Source organism: Neofelis nebulosa, chromosome 4 (genome assembly GCF_028018385.1).
Source record: "Neofelis nebulosa isolate mNeoNeb1 chromosome 4, mNeoNeb1.pri, whole genome shotgun sequence".
In the NCBI taxonomy this organism is placed as follows: Eukaryota; Metazoa; Chordata; class Mammalia; order Carnivora; family Felidae; genus Neofelis; species Neofelis nebulosa.
In genome coordinates, this window is record NC_080785.1 from 46609754 (window position 1) to 46625198 (window position 15445).

Genomic DNA, 15445 nt, shown 5'->3' on the forward strand with positions numbered 1-15445 from the left:
CAGTGCTTAACCCACTGAGCCACCCAGGCACCCCTTGTTGTTTAAACATTTTGGTTGATATGCTTAAGTGTTATTTTCATGTTAATTTTAGAAGCTGTGCTGTCGGTTGACCCAACAAGAGTTACTGTGAGTTAAGCAATGCTGAAACCCAAAATAATTGTTTTTTGGATGGATTTTGGTGAAAATTATTAACCAATCCAGGATATGTGGGTAGGAAGTGGCCAAATGGGGTGGGCTTCAAAAATGTATCTGCTGCTTTTCGCTATAGACTTACACTCTTGAGAACATGGAAATACAAAGCCTTTTACTTACAAATGGTCCTAGGATCAATGAATCACAGTGAATCAGAACAGTTAGCTCTTTTGGTTACACCCATCTATTTCAAACCAATGTATTTTTATATACTTTTGGGTTTAGTGAACATCTTTATGCTTTTTTTTTTTTAATTTTTTTTTTAACGTTTATTTATTTTTGAGACAGAGAGAGACAGAGCATGAACGGGGGAGGGCCAGAGAGAGAGGGAGACACAGAATCGGAAGCAGGCTCCAGGCTCTGAGCCATCAACCCAGAGCCCGACGCGGGGCTCGAATCACGGATCGCGAGATCGTGACCTGAGCTGAAGTCGGACGCTTAACCGACTGAGCCACCCAGGCGCCCCATCTTTATGCTTTTTAAGGAGCAGTGTATAATAGATATCCTCATGGTAGATTATAAAAGAACAGGTGACATGCTACTACTCCTATACATTTTTGTGCTTTTAAAATTCACATTTGTAGTATCAAAACAGCAAGTGAAATATATATATGTATATACATATAAGATACATAAAATTTTGTAAATATATGTATATACAATATATGTATGTTGTGTATATATGCGATATTATCCAAATATTGTGATGTAAAATTGGTGGGTTTAAAATAATTAAGTTGTGTTATACTAAAGAAAACTTCTGAAGTCAATTCATGCTTTTTTTTTTTTTACATAGCCATTTAGATTCCAGTTTCTTACCAAATAGCCACATACTAGAAATGTCAAATGAAAGTATATTATGTACTCTTTGGTAATGACAAAATTAATCTTTTTAAACAACTTTCCCCTTGGAACTACTGGTATATAAGCTTTCATCGTTTCACTCTATCTTCTAGACATTTCGTTACACTCTTAATGTACCATTGTATTTTTAAAGGAATCCATTTTGACAGAAAGGATTATAATTTTGGAACTGTGGAAAATGTAATCTTTTCCCTTAATACTGATGTTTAGGATTTAAAAATAACTTCATAGTACTCATGAAATAAATATTTATCTGTTTTCCCCCTAGAAAAATTAGATTCTGTCAGATTCTACACAGATTAGAGAAACACAAGTAACAATGCATTTGTCTAAAGAAACTCTATTAACATTATAAAAATTCTTTAAAATAACAGCTTCCTTTGAAATAATGCCAGGAGCTAGCAAGTGTCTACATTGTTAATGCCACTTCTTTTCTAGACACACACATTCTAGGAGAACCATTAAAAAAGCAATATCAACCAAGTATTGAAGCTTCCTCTTTGTGTTTATTCTTAACATTCTCCACAGAAGGGCACCAATCTTCAAGTTATGACATCTGTATCTTCGTAAGAATTAGCCCTCTATAATACATGCTATTTTTATCTTATATTCTGGAACCATAGTGAAAGCTTGAGAAAAAATACTTTTCTTTCACTTATTTTGAAACTTATATTCCTTTTCCTAAACTAATAAAATTGAGAAAAACATAAAACAGTCATAATGTTTCAGGTATAAAATTCCAGCCTCATTTAACTTTCTGTGAAGGACCTTCTTGGTCTCTGTGGTCAGTCTCTGGTCTCTTTTGGCTTCAAAAATAGCAGATTCAAAGACTGATCAGAAACAAAACTCTTGTGTACAGACAACTCTACCCTCACCTGCACCAAAGAGTGGTCGGGGCTGCTGGTGCCTGACGTTTACTTACCTCTTCAGAGTGGGCCAGGCTCTGTAGCAGTTGAAGAATTGAATGTTTTCATTGTTCCCTTAGATGTTAAACTACTAAGTTCTTAATACAGAGAGTAACTGCAGTAAAATACCTTGGGCAGTGTGGTACAGAAGAGAGCGAGTTATTCACAAATTTTAAGTTTGGAAAGAAAGACCATGCTGTATGGAGTGGGAAAGAAAGCAGAAAAGTTACAGAATAAAAATTTAATACCATCATTGTTCTCAGTTTATAGCACAGATGCCATGGATCAAAAAGAAAGAAAAAAAATTGGGCAAGTGTTAGAGCTAAGAACCACCATCTTTTGTACGTATTCTGTGTATTTAGATCAAATGAGTAAATTTTGACAGATCATCATGTAGGTATAGGCAGGGTTTCAGGAAGTTATAGTCCTATAAATTTACTTACACACTTACTCTTGTCTGTTTATCTCTCCATGCATCCATCCATCCATCCATCCATCCGTCGTCCATCCATCTACCCATCTGTCTTAGCAGGGCTATAGCATTAGTACTATATGCAGTGAAATTAACTTAGAACAATCATACTATAATCCTATCACTTATCATTTGGGGCAAGGAGAAAGCAGGTAATATATACTTTTGGATATTTAGTGATAACCATTTAAAATAACACTTATGACCTAAAACAGTGAAATCTGTGCCTGGATAAATTCTAACAGCTGTATTTAAAATAATGTTTGTTCGGGGCGCCTGGGTGGCGCAGTCGGTTAAGCGTCCGACTTCAGCCAGGTCACGATCTCGCGGTCTGTGAGTTCGAGCCCCGCGTCAGGCTCTGGGCTGATGGCTCGGAGCCTGGAGCCTGTTTCCGATTCTGTGTCTCCCTCTCTCTCTGCCCCTCCCCCGTTCATGCTTTGTCTCTCTCTGTCCCAAAAATAATAAATAAAAAAATAAATAAATAAATAAAATAAAATAAAATAATGTTTGTTTGTTTGTTTGTTTGGTTGGTTGGTTTTTAGCATTTCTTCATTATTAAAAAACAAAACAAAACCAGGACCCACTTATAAGCCCCACAGAAATTCTACTAGACATTTAAAATTGGGTTATGTTTTACCACCCTTGTTCTTTCCATTGCTTACTGTATCATTTTGTCATTTTTGTAGAAAGTCGACTCCATAGGGAGGCAGCTATGGTAGAGTTTCTGGAACCTGAAAATGTGGTTTGAATCCCAACTCTCTTCTCAGCCAACTCAGCTTATTTCATTAAGCTTGGATGATAGTTGAATCAGGCTGGAAAAAATCAAACCCAAGAAAAATGAAAAAGAAAAGTGTTTACAGTTGTTTTTCAAGCCTGGTGCCAGATTCCTGTGAGGGCTGCCTCATAGATGATCTAGGAATAAACATTATGACAGATAAACATATTTTTAGAGTCGAACCATGTTACATCGAAATTTAAGCCTCTTCTTAAAACAATTATCTTTAAAACAAGTGGCTTCATACAGCATCTCCACTTACCTGTAGGAGGAGTAGCGTGGGAAGGGTGGAATAAACAGGACCACACTGTTTTCCATTTCCAGCTCCTTTTTCTCCAAATGAAGTTGCTGAAACATTCTTTGTTATTAATTTCTGTAGAGTAAGTATGTTTCTATGAGTTCATACAGCATGTCTTCAGGATTCAGAGCCTCCATGGCTACTCTTTTGTGAGACATAAGAAAAGTCTTTGGTTAAGGGGTGGGTGGACGGATGGCACTTACTTAGATATTTTCTTGAATCATCCCAAGTTAGGTGAAGATATTTTCCATTTCAGTTTATCAATCATTAAAAGGTGGGTGAGTTTAACTGCTTTTCATGGCTTCCAAAAAGCCAACATAGATTTGTAATCAATGGAATTCAAAGACCCTTTAACAAAAAATAATCCTTTATCTCAGTTAAATACAGAGTGGTCACTTACATCTTGTCTCCAGGACCTTATTTTCATAATACTCTGTAGTCGTACCCAATTTTAGCTTAAAATGCTTATCCAATTTTAGTTTAAATTGAAAACAAAGACACAAAACCAAACCACAACAAAGCAAATATAAGGCACTCAAATTTCAGGGGAGAAAGTGTGGAGTGAGTGAGGAGCAAGCCTGATTTCCAGACCATGTCAAAGCTGCCCACACAGCAGGTGTCCCTTCTCTGGGAGATGAGTCTACATAATGGGGCAATTTCTTCAAAGGAAATATTTTTTTTAAATATTTTTTAAAATATTTAAAAAATGTTTATTATTTTGAGAGAGAGAGAGAGCAGGGAAGGAGTAGAGAGAAAGAGAAACAGAGAATCCCAAGCAGGCCACACACTGTCAGCGCAGAGCCCAAAGTGGAGCTCAATCTCATGAACCGTGAGGTTGTGACTTGAGCCAAAATCAAGAGTCAGATGCTTAACTGACAGAGCCACTCAGGCACCCCAGGAAATATACATTTTTGACATATCACACCTTGCTATTGAATAAAGTATAAAATAAACGGATTTATGATTTCCTTTTTAGTTTTTACTTCATGCTATGAAAGTCCAGATTTCCAAAAAGGTGGAGAATCTTACTCATCACTATGCTTCTGCATCTATTCCACCCACCTGATGCTTATTTAATTCACTTTCAATTAAAAAATGATAATTTTTTGGGGTGCCTGGGTGGCTCAGTCGGTTAAGTGTCCAACTCTTGATTTCAGCTCAGGTCGTGATCTCACAGTTCTTGAGTTCGAGCTTCACATTGGGCTCTGCACTGATAGCGTAGGCCTGCTTGGGATTCTTTTTCTCTCTCTCCTTCCCCCTCCCCTGATCATGCTCTCTCTCAAAATAAATAAACTTAAAAAAATTTAAAAAAAACCACAATAATTGGTTGAGCATGTGCTATATGTCGGGCATTGTACTATATGCAAAAAGAGTTACAAAGATAAATGATGTATTCTCTGCCATCAAGGAGTCTATCGTCTGGGTAGAACATCTTCTGGCAGATAGCTATGATATGAAGCACCTTACAGTAAGTTCCCTAAAAGATTCATAAACAGAAACTACTTTAGAGAGAGCATGTGTTCAGGAAGGCTATGGCAGTCATTCAGGTCACAGACCCAGCTACAGAGCATATGTCTCTTTTTCTTTTACTGTTGGCTGTACTTAATGAACACAGGTGCAGCTTAAACCCACATTTCCTTTATTTACCCCTCCCCTCCATCCCTGTGGAGGGGAGGGGTAAATAAAGACTGTGGAGGGGAGGATGGAGATTTACAGCCAGCCACTTCTCATCTCATTCATAAGCAATGAACAGAAAAGGAGAAAGGTCTTCTGTCAAAGGCCTGTGGGTTCCACTTAGACCCTAGATGGACTTCTTTCCATCTCTGGAACCCAGCAGACTGGACATCTGGCCACTGCTAACCCAGGCTGCATGAAATAAGATGTGCATCACTTCCCTGTTGGTTAATTGAGGCTCACTGGGTATAACAGGTGTCCTAGTCCCCAGCTGTCTGTCCCTAGCATTCTTCCAAGCAATTGATCATTCATTAAAAACTCAAACTTATATCATCATTATAAAATTTGGTTTTGTATTTAAGGACCTGGGGACATCTCCTAAGATGGTTAGTGCTATGATGACTGTCTAAAAGGAGTCTCAATACATATGACCCCAAACTGATAATGGCAGGGCCAGAGCCCTAAGGAGGGGTCCTGTCTTGCAACTTCCACACAGAACAAATTGTGCATAGATAATTAGAATCAAGGGGGAAATTTTCAGCCCTTATTTCAGCTTTTTTTTTTCACCCCTTTCCTTCACTGGCAGGTTGCAGAGAGGCAACTGGCAACTTCCCTCACTGACAGTGCTAGCTAGTATCAGAGTAAACTGATTGGCCAGAAGTATTTCTCCCAAATAAGTGAAGGTGCTAATGGAAGGTAAACATACAATGGACCAGAATGAAGAAAGAGGAATAACAGCAGTGCTAGATCAACAGCCCCTGGAAAATGGAGAGTTGATAGTAATTACAATAGATCAGATAGGGCTCTCCTATTTCTCGACTAGTTTGCTGTCTAATTTCAACCAAGTCTTATTTAGGAGAGTATCTCAGTCTTTAAAGTTGAATAGGAAATGTTCCTTACCCACTATTGACTCCTGACATTTCTGTAGGTGATGGTGTTATCCATAAAGCCTAAGCCACTGTACTCCTCTCCCACCTGGAGTCCTGCACAGGAGAGAACCCTGTCTAACTATAAGGCATGGTGGCTGGCAGACCATGCACCACTTAGGGGAAGCAATAACATAATGGTTTTGGTTTGTCTGCTTGCTTTTTAGAGTTTCCTTTCAAGCCCAGTGAGGTTGCATAGGGGTAGGGTATGCCAAATGAAAAAAAAAAAAAAAAAGTCCAGCATTGTCTGTTTCCATTAATTTAGTCCTGTTTCCATCTTTGTCTTCTTCCTCCACCACCTCATTCTGGGCCCAGTAGAGAAGTCAGTTGATTTGCCCATCTGCACAATGATTTCAGCTGGGACCCATCTTGTTTTGAATCTTTTCTGGGAAGGTTCTAGGGTAGGGCAAAAATTCTGAGAGGGGAACATTGCTTTTGGTATGGAAATGGCTGGGATTCAGTGAATCTGACTCCTTTCAGTCCCACTGACCCCTGAAGCATATTGGCCAAACAAGGCAGTCCCTGTCATCTTGGTCAAAAATAAAGTATCTTAGATCCATATTGAGGGAACCAAATGTTTGATAGTCAAGTTTAAAGTAACCAGTAAGATTTTGAGTGTAACCAGTGTTTAAAATTCTCCACTGAGAGTTTCCCTTTATGAACAGAACAAACTGTACTACAAAGGAGACAGCAATGACTAGTATGGAAATGTTTAATTGATACTTCTCCTTTTTTGTTTTTTTGTTTTTTTTTTTTTTTTTTTTTTTGTTGTTGTTGTTGTTGTTGTTCCTCAGATTTTTCTTCTCCTCAGACCTGGAGGGTGGAGAAGGTGGGGGAGGGGGGAAAGGCAGCATTGACACTTTTCTTTTTCTTTTTCTTTTTTTCAGATTCAGAAGAGTAAAACACACCTCACATACAATTAAAGAGGCTGCCATGTCTTGCATCATTTTAGCTGAGCTTCTTCATTCTCCTTCTCCTTCACAAAGACCCATATCTGGGGAAGGTGTACAACTTTCAGAAACAAGTCCCCCACACTTGGCCTTGCCTCATGCCATCTTCCAAGAGATGGCTCTCTGGGAGCTGGTTTGAGGTCTAAGAACTCTGGGGAAATCCTCCCCCAGACAAATAAAACAACTCGAGATTTTTGCACAAACAGAAACAAAACATGAAGGGACTTCCTCAGAATTCTTTGCCAATGCCCTGGCTTTCAAGGCACCTGTCTGGCCTGGATGGACATCCTGGATATGCTGAGGGAGGTCTGAAAAAGCCACATGCACAGTAATCGCCATTTTATTACTGTCGATGCTGTTACTTTAACTTGTTATTTTTGTACTGGCTGCTGATGGTGGAGACAGCCGTGCTGGCCCTCCATCACAGCTAAGATGATGATTCCAGTCTCGGGTTGTTCCCTTCCTGAGTCAGGAACATTCTTTTTCTCCAACTTTCTTTCATACTTAAAAATTGTTCTGATGCTCGTCTTTCCATTTATATATGAGATTCTTTTTTTAAAAGAGATTATACTATAGGACTCTTTGTTTGTAAGTACTTTATTTATCTTTGCATTCATTAATATAAACCTGAATGTTTCAGCTAATGACCATACTGTTTAGGTTGGAAACACATTACTTTCATTGGTTACCATCCATAACTAAGTGCTTACTGAAATTTTTACCACTGGCCGGCCCTCTTCTTTTGCATATTTATGGTTTCACTTGATCACTCTTCTTTCTATTCAGGGAAGTGCTAAGGGAATTAGTATCAGGGAAATATGTCAGATAATTCTTCTCATTTTAGTGAGTCTTTAAAAATATCACACAAGAGACAATTTAGCACAAATCAAAAGTAAGAATCAGGGACATAGCATGGAAAAAGGATAAAGATACACTTCCTGAATCCAGGCCGAAACGGAATCCAGTGGAGTATAAGTGAAGTGTAATGTTGTGGGTCTAAATGCTTTGATCTGGATAAAACTGATGCTTAAAAACGGTTATGGTTCACAAAGGAATCTTTGAGTCCTTCCCAAGGGGAAACTCCATGAGCATACTGGTGATAGAGTGGGATTAGTAATAGGAAGAGAAAGAGCTAGATGGTAGGTTTAGGCGTATTCCCCGTTGCAGATTTAATTTCTACATTAAAAACACCAAAACATTTTAAAAATCTATTCCTAAGGCAAAATGTTGCTATTTCTTCAGACAGAAAGGAGACCCTGTATGTAGTCTACAGGGCCTCTTGCCTCTCTGAAATATTACCCAACAGAACGATCTGAATAGAATGACAGTTGTGTACTGACATTTAAACAGAGTTCTTTGGTCAGCTTTACATTTTGCACTGTAATGACACATATTTTTCTGTAGTTCCCTCTGCTTTCCTAACAGTGACCACAGTAAATAATGTGGTCACAAATCCAAAGCAGAGGCCTGATAGTCAAGTAATTGAGTAAATCAAGCCATATAATATGTTCTTGCGATCAACGGTAGTTGACAGTAGCGAGGTAGTAAGGACAGGAGGGACTGTGAGAAATTGGAGTCTTTTGTATGTTGAGGTGTGTGCTGTCGAAAGGAGGCAATTATTAGTCAGCTACAGGATTAGAGTTGCATAGGAATGGGGATCCTAGATACTTTGGATTTTATGTAAACTTTCTCCAAATTTTCAAATATTGGCAATGAGTTCAGAAATTTCCAAAGACTATGTGGGTCCAAAAAAGCATGCCTGTGACCTGCATTCAATCCATGGGACATCAGTTTGCAAACTATGCTCTTTGAGGTGATATGGTTTTGTATAGGACTGAAATACAGCCAACCAGTGCATGTCCAATCTTTCATCTTGGAGCCTTTTACCTCATTTCTATTCTGTATTTTTGTATGTAGAGCTTTGCAGCCAGTCAAAATAGAAAGCTTACAATTTCCTTTTTATACTCTTAACAAGTAAGAATAAGCAGTATCTGAGAAAGAAACAGGAATATAGCCATTTTTTCTAGCACCTATAAAGATGGAAATGTTTTTCATTTGCCTTGAGTCATTAATTAGCTAAAAAAGAATGGGAAGAGAATTGCTTTCAGTAGAGAACTCTGCTTGGAATTTGCTGTGTGGAAAAACAAAGCTCCATGTAACTCATTTTTAAATCCAGAAAAAGTATTTTGAAGGGACATTGAGTAAAAATGCAAAATTATTCTACTTTTTAAAAATAAAAATATATGTATTATTGTGGTATAAATTGATACTGGAGTAGATAAAACATTGATAAAACAAGTCAGTATTTCCAAAGCTCTAGCTCATTCTCTGTGGTGTTTTTGTTCTCTTGAAACAACTTCCAAAAGAACAGTGATAAGGGACCCACATTCTTCCATTGCATGGAGTACGGCATCTTAGTGTTAGGCTGTCACATAGAAAGCAAGGGCTTACACACCTGAATTGACCAGCGTGTGGAGAAAGCAGTAGGGACATTTCCACCATGGACAGAACACAATTTCTACATATCCCTGGGTGGAACGCTTTCCAGTGCAGGTGGCCCTAACGTTTGGGTCCCTGTGTCACCAAATTGTCTACATCCAGGTTTTGATGATGTGGTATGTTTTGATGGCATAATGATCCATCCATAGGGAGATCTTTGTTCCATCTTTTATTCACTCCAACCTTTCTTAGGTTATGAGCCCTAATAACTTATGGCAGCAGGCAAGAGACTCATTTCTAACCCATTAAATTCAAATGGATTTTCTTCCATTATCCATTTCATTCTTGGAGCTTTTAAAAACTATTGAACACATCTGACAGGATCCCATTAAGGACCTGATATACATAAACAGTAAAATAGTATCTAAACACCTAAGAGCCAAAGAACAATGGAGTATACCTGTTTATTTCATTTGCTGAATTAAAGCCATTGTATTATATTTTCCACTTGGAACCACGCCTTTAGTAAATTTGAAAAGCGAAAAGTAAAGAGCAACATTATTACAGGACGTGAGACAGAATGTAGACAAATAGATGGAGACCAATTTTATAATCCATAGTTTGGGAGTAAGGATACTGGTCTTTTAGTATCACTTCTGTTATGGATCACTTTTGTTTAGATGATAGATAGATAGATAGATAGATAGATAGATAGATAGATAGATAGAATATATATTTTCTTCTATTCTTAACCATTGGGCAGAGACTTATATGTTAGAAATGATTTCATAATGTCCCCCATGGAGTATGGGGGAAAACAAGAAAAAAAAAAGCACTAAATCTTTTTCTCAAAATGAGATAGAGAAGATTCTGAGATTAAAGCCTATGTGTGCAGTATTATGTCCCAAATAAAGGGGATTTAAAGAATCCAGGCAACGTTTTTTTTTTTTTCCAGTTGGAAACTTTGTTCTGATTCTGAGATTCCCACATATCCCATCAGGAGTTGCAGCAGCAGGGGGGGTCCCCACAGGGCCCGGCACACAGTCAGCTTTCCAGAAGTGCAGAGGCAACTGTCCCGCTGCATTCCACCCTCCACCTGTGAGTGCAAACAAAGCTCAGATTTACCTGAACATTTATTCAGCAGCTCCTATATACCAAGCATATCACTAAAGGCTTAATTTCTAAGTATATGCAAACATAACCTAGAGACACAAATAGCTTATCATAAAGGATAGGAAATTGCAAGTAGTTTGGGGGAAATTGTCAGAGCCAAGTTTGTGAAAAAATAAAAAATAAAAACTTCTCTATGGCTCTAGGATTTAAGAAAAATAAAACAGGATTTCTCTGAAATTGTTCTTTTAAAAGGGATGATGACACCAATCTATATGAAATACCAGTGGATTTATATTTATAATCCAAGTTGAAATATTTAAAATCCAAAATAGATTCTCTGGGAGCAAACAGGAGATTCTGTATGTGCAGGGTGGGGAATCTTTGCCCAGTTTTGCTCTGCCGATATTACGGTTGGTACAGCATTGAACCACGTAAAGTTGGACATTAAGGAACATAATGGTGTGATAACGATGTTATATTGGATCTTATGTATGAATAAATGGAAAGTAATACTTGTGATTCATCAGCAGTGCTCCATCGTTAAAGGCCTCATTATCACTTAGAAAATGAACTTAATGAAAAAAATGTAATGAACAACCCAATATTTCTATGAAACATCCCTCTGAGAACCAGGGACACATTACCTGCCAAGACCAGATTTCAGTTGTTTAAGATTTCCTCCTGTCAAGACACTGAGCATTGAGGTGACACGAGAATTAGAATGGTAACAGAGCCACCTAGGACATTTGACAGAGTTAAGTTGGCTTCAGAGAGGTTAGAAAAATGGGAAGTAGTCCTCTGGGTATTCTCATTAGACATTTGCAAAAGACTAGGTCCTTTCCCAGGAAAGTCTGCATAATCAAGAATTGTTTCATTGAAAGAACACCTTGTTTTTACACTAAACAAGAGTGGGTACACGGTGGAAGGTCTGGACTGGAAAATTCATGAACGTCAGTTTAAACATTCTTAGTTCCTGGTTATTTTAACTAATCCCCACCACCATCTCACCCATTTTCCATTGAAATATTTCAGATGTATTTGAGATGAATTTACCTTTATTCTGGTTTCTGTTCCCAAGTGGAAGTGACTCAACGCTGGCAAAGGCTGGCTTCACTAAATGAACTTGGTGCCAGCCCACATTGCTTTCCACTGAGCCAGAAGAAGCAGGGGGTGGTGTGTGGGCCCTTTCAGCTCACTCAAGGCACACTTACTCACCCTCCCTTGGGAGGTAAATGCTGTCTGGAGCAGGCCATTCAGTACCATCATGGAGGCCCTCAGCATTGGTCAGCTTCAGCCACGATCCCTGAACTTCACCCACGTATCTTCATAGGAGCTGGCTTCTGAACCTGCAGAAACATTTCTCTGTCAGGTTATGGTGCAGGATAATTCATTTAAAATAAAACCCATTAAAACCCAGTAGCTATGGATTGGCTTTTAAAAAGATTGCCCTGGAGGCACATTGTTGTATAGTCTTCGCTTCTCTGTCATGATCTATCTTGGGGTAGGTATCTGTATACTAATGTCCTTGTCTTTGAATGGCTATATGTGCGATAGTACAGAGATATAGTCACACACTGATATACTTAGATATATAGTAAAAATATACAGCCATAAGTATTGTCTAGTAACTGATTCTAGAGATAGAACTGTAGAATATACATTTTTCTTTTTTCTTGCTTTGATGATATTTTTATACAATTTTATATGCTGTACAAAATTTTTAAAAATATTTGCTATTTTCATTTGTAGAGCTCAGTTAGGTTTTTATCAGCTCCGGTGCCCACTGTACAGCCAGATTCCTCCCCCTACCTAATTTAAGTGTCTTCTCCCTTTTTCATACCTTTCTGTTACCTTTCCCTTCTTTTCTTCCCTCATTTTTCTACCTTTCATAAATTCCTTATTTTGCCTCTGTCCAGGCAAGCCATTCTGCTTGTAGTATCTTTAAGCACAAGGAAACACAAAATAATGGTGTGTGTGTTGGGGAGGGGGGTAATTAACCCATCTTGTTCCAATGTAATTAACATGAGGACATGTTGGGAGCCAAGGGTGGGGTAGGTAGGTGGGGAGTAGGGAATAGACTGGGGAAAGGAAGCAGGAAAAAGGAAATTCTCATGGGAGACCAGTTACCCAAAGCAAGGTGAACCACTTTGAGGCTGATGTAGTGCTGTTATCTTCCCTCAGTATAGAGCACACTTTGCTCTCACAGGGTTTTTCTCCTTAGGATGCCATGCCCTCACTGTGGGTCTGTAGATCCTCTCCTGATATGGGCACTGGCCATATGTGAATGCATAACTCAGCTCATCTCCTTAGCCTTAGATTTTGCTGCTGTTCAGCTGGATTTGTGGGAGATGTCTAGATTAATACTAAGAATGTCTAAAAAGACTCAAAAGAGGGAGGCACGCAGAACCAAAACCCCAAACCTCCATCCAAATCATGCCAAGTAAGTAGTTCTTTGGAGGGTTGAGGAAGAGATTTCTGGATATGTCCTGAGAATGCTCTTTCAAGAGGGAAGATGGTAACATGGACTTGTCTTTATTTTATGGCAGTGATAGAATGTACTTCCATAATGTAAAATATGTTTCTAGCAGATAAAATGCTGGTTGTGATTTGCATTTGTATATCGTAGGGCAAGAGAATGGTCATCCATTCTAAAGAAGAGTGTTTTGTTCCCTATGATGCTGGTTTGTACTAAAACAAACTATTCAAATGCCATAGCATCACATCTCCAAATGCAAAAATAATTCGTAAAGATTCATGTAAAACAGAAATGCTAAACTGCTCTCAATAAATTAAAGATGTGTTTATTGTAAATCTTTATTTCATGGATGAGGCCAACAGTCTGTCAATGTATAATTTCCCCCATCATCTAGTAATGAATAAGTACTTGTATGTTCTTCCGATTACCAAATAAAAACAATGAGTTCATCTCTCAGTTGGAATTTGAAAACTGAAATGCTGTTTTTTCTTTCTTTTAATGTTTTCTTGCTGTTGTCTGTGTTCTGTCCCAGATATGGGGTTGTCCAAACTCACTCAACCATCTGTCTCTTTTGTATCCTTCTGAACACCACATAACACCTAGTGCCTTTGCCTGCCCATTGGAAGATATACACAGTGCATCACATCTCATAATCTTTTTTGAGAGGTGAGGTGGATGGTTATCAGAAGCTCCTCAGGGCATAAGAAATGTCAGCATTCATGGAATTAAGCTGGCTTCCATATGTTCAGTTTTCTTCTGGATATGATGGCATGGTTTTCCAATCCTGTGACGCCAGTTTTCAAATTCCAGACTTTTTTTTTCCTTTTCTTTTCTCTTGAAAGGCCTACCTGGCAATATTTTCTTTTTCTGCAGCAATGAACATCAGGAGCCTGACTAGGGAATAGTCATTACCCCCGTTTGTGGGCATACTAGTGGTTTACATACAGGATGGCTCTGAGCCTACCTCCTTCAAACCAGCCACTAAGAGGGACTTTCCTGGTGGCGAGGATATTACACAGACACCACCCTCTTATCTGGGCCACCTCTGTGTATTGTTCCTGCATAGTAACTCCACTGGATTATTACTTTAACAAAGGAGGCTGTGATGTTTATCCAAAGTGGCTGTGTTTGCTGTGCATTGAAACGTATTTTAAAATTTTTTTTTCTGAAAGCAAACGCAGACTTTACTCATTTTAAAAAATATAGAGAATGGGGCGCCTGGATGGCTCAGTCGGTTAAGCGTCCGACTTCAGCTCAGGTCACGATCTTGCGGTCCGCGAGTTCGAGCCCCGCGTCGGGCTCTGGGCTGATGGCTCAGAGCCTGGAGCTTGCTCCCGATTCTGTGTCTCCCTCTCTCTCTGCCCCTCCCCCGTTCATGCTGTGTCTCTCTCTGTCTCAAAAATAAATAAACGTTAAAAAATTTTTTTGAAAAATAAAAAAAAATATAGAGAAGTATAATGAAATGAAATTCACTTGTAATGCCCTATCCAAAAATTATTCACTGTCACTTCCTTCCTCAATTCCTTCTGGTTTTTGCTATTGTGTTTTACCCAATTGAGGCCATGGAGTGCAGTATGTTTACTTTTGTATTATGGCTTGTTCACATAACATTGGATTATCAGCATTGTCCCATTTAAAAAACGCTCTTTGTTAATGTGATTTCAATGACAACAGAATATTTCATTTCATGGCTTAGTCCAGTTTACTTAACCAACTCTCTGCTGTGGGACAATTAATTACCTGATTTTATTTTATTTTATTTTATTTTATTTTATTTTTTTGGCAATTGTAAACAACATGGCAATGGAGTTCTTTGTTCCTAGGCTTTATAGCATTTTTGAATATCTCCATTGGATGAATTCCTAGATGTATAGTTACTGGGTCAAGAGTTATGAACATTTGTTTGACTCGTCACTTGCAGGCCCAATTCCAAGTCACATTCAAATATTAAAACAGCCGTATTTAAATAGCATACAGTGTTGCGTATCTGAGTAGCTCTTGTATTTTGGGGTATTGTTCTTTGTGATAAACAGAGATCAAGTTACAAAGAAGGCATTGTACTGATGGTGGTTGTAGGGGGGAGGAAAAGGGTTATTTAACTGTGACTGTGCAGCTCTAATTTATATGCTGTTGGAAGACCACTCTTTGGGAGGTATGGGTGGGTTGGAAGCAATGCAGCCTCCTTCAGTGATGCCACAGCCCTGAGCAGAACGTGGGCTTCTCTTGATGCTTTTGTCAAGGATGGGAAGAGGCAAAAATGATGATCTATTCTGAGGCATCAGGCAATGGCTTGTTTGCCCTCTGCCACACCCCGGGTGAAACACAGAGAAGGTGTTGGTGGATATGCTTAGCAATAGAGAT

The 15445-nt window shown here is 38.6% G+C and overlaps 1 protein-coding gene across 11 annotated transcripts in view; it reads left to right on the forward strand.

The window, feature by feature from the left end:
* PDE1C (phosphodiesterase 1C) overlaps positions 1–15445 on the forward strand; it is a 516106-nt gene that overhangs the window by 462754 nt on the left and 37907 nt on the right. Inside the window, exon 18 of one of the 11 annotated variants that reach the window (XM_058724667.1) lies at positions 92–150. The exons of 9 other annotated variants lie outside the window; for them this stretch is intronic. In XM_058724667.1, coding sequence (XP_058580650.1) covers positions 92–135 — 44 coding nt within the window. In that variant the 3' untranslated portion in view covers positions 136–150. Of the gene's footprint in view, positions 1–91; positions 151–6993; positions 13541–15445 lie in introns of those variants that run through there. One more of the 11 variants, XM_058724668.1, reaches the window with a different exon arrangement.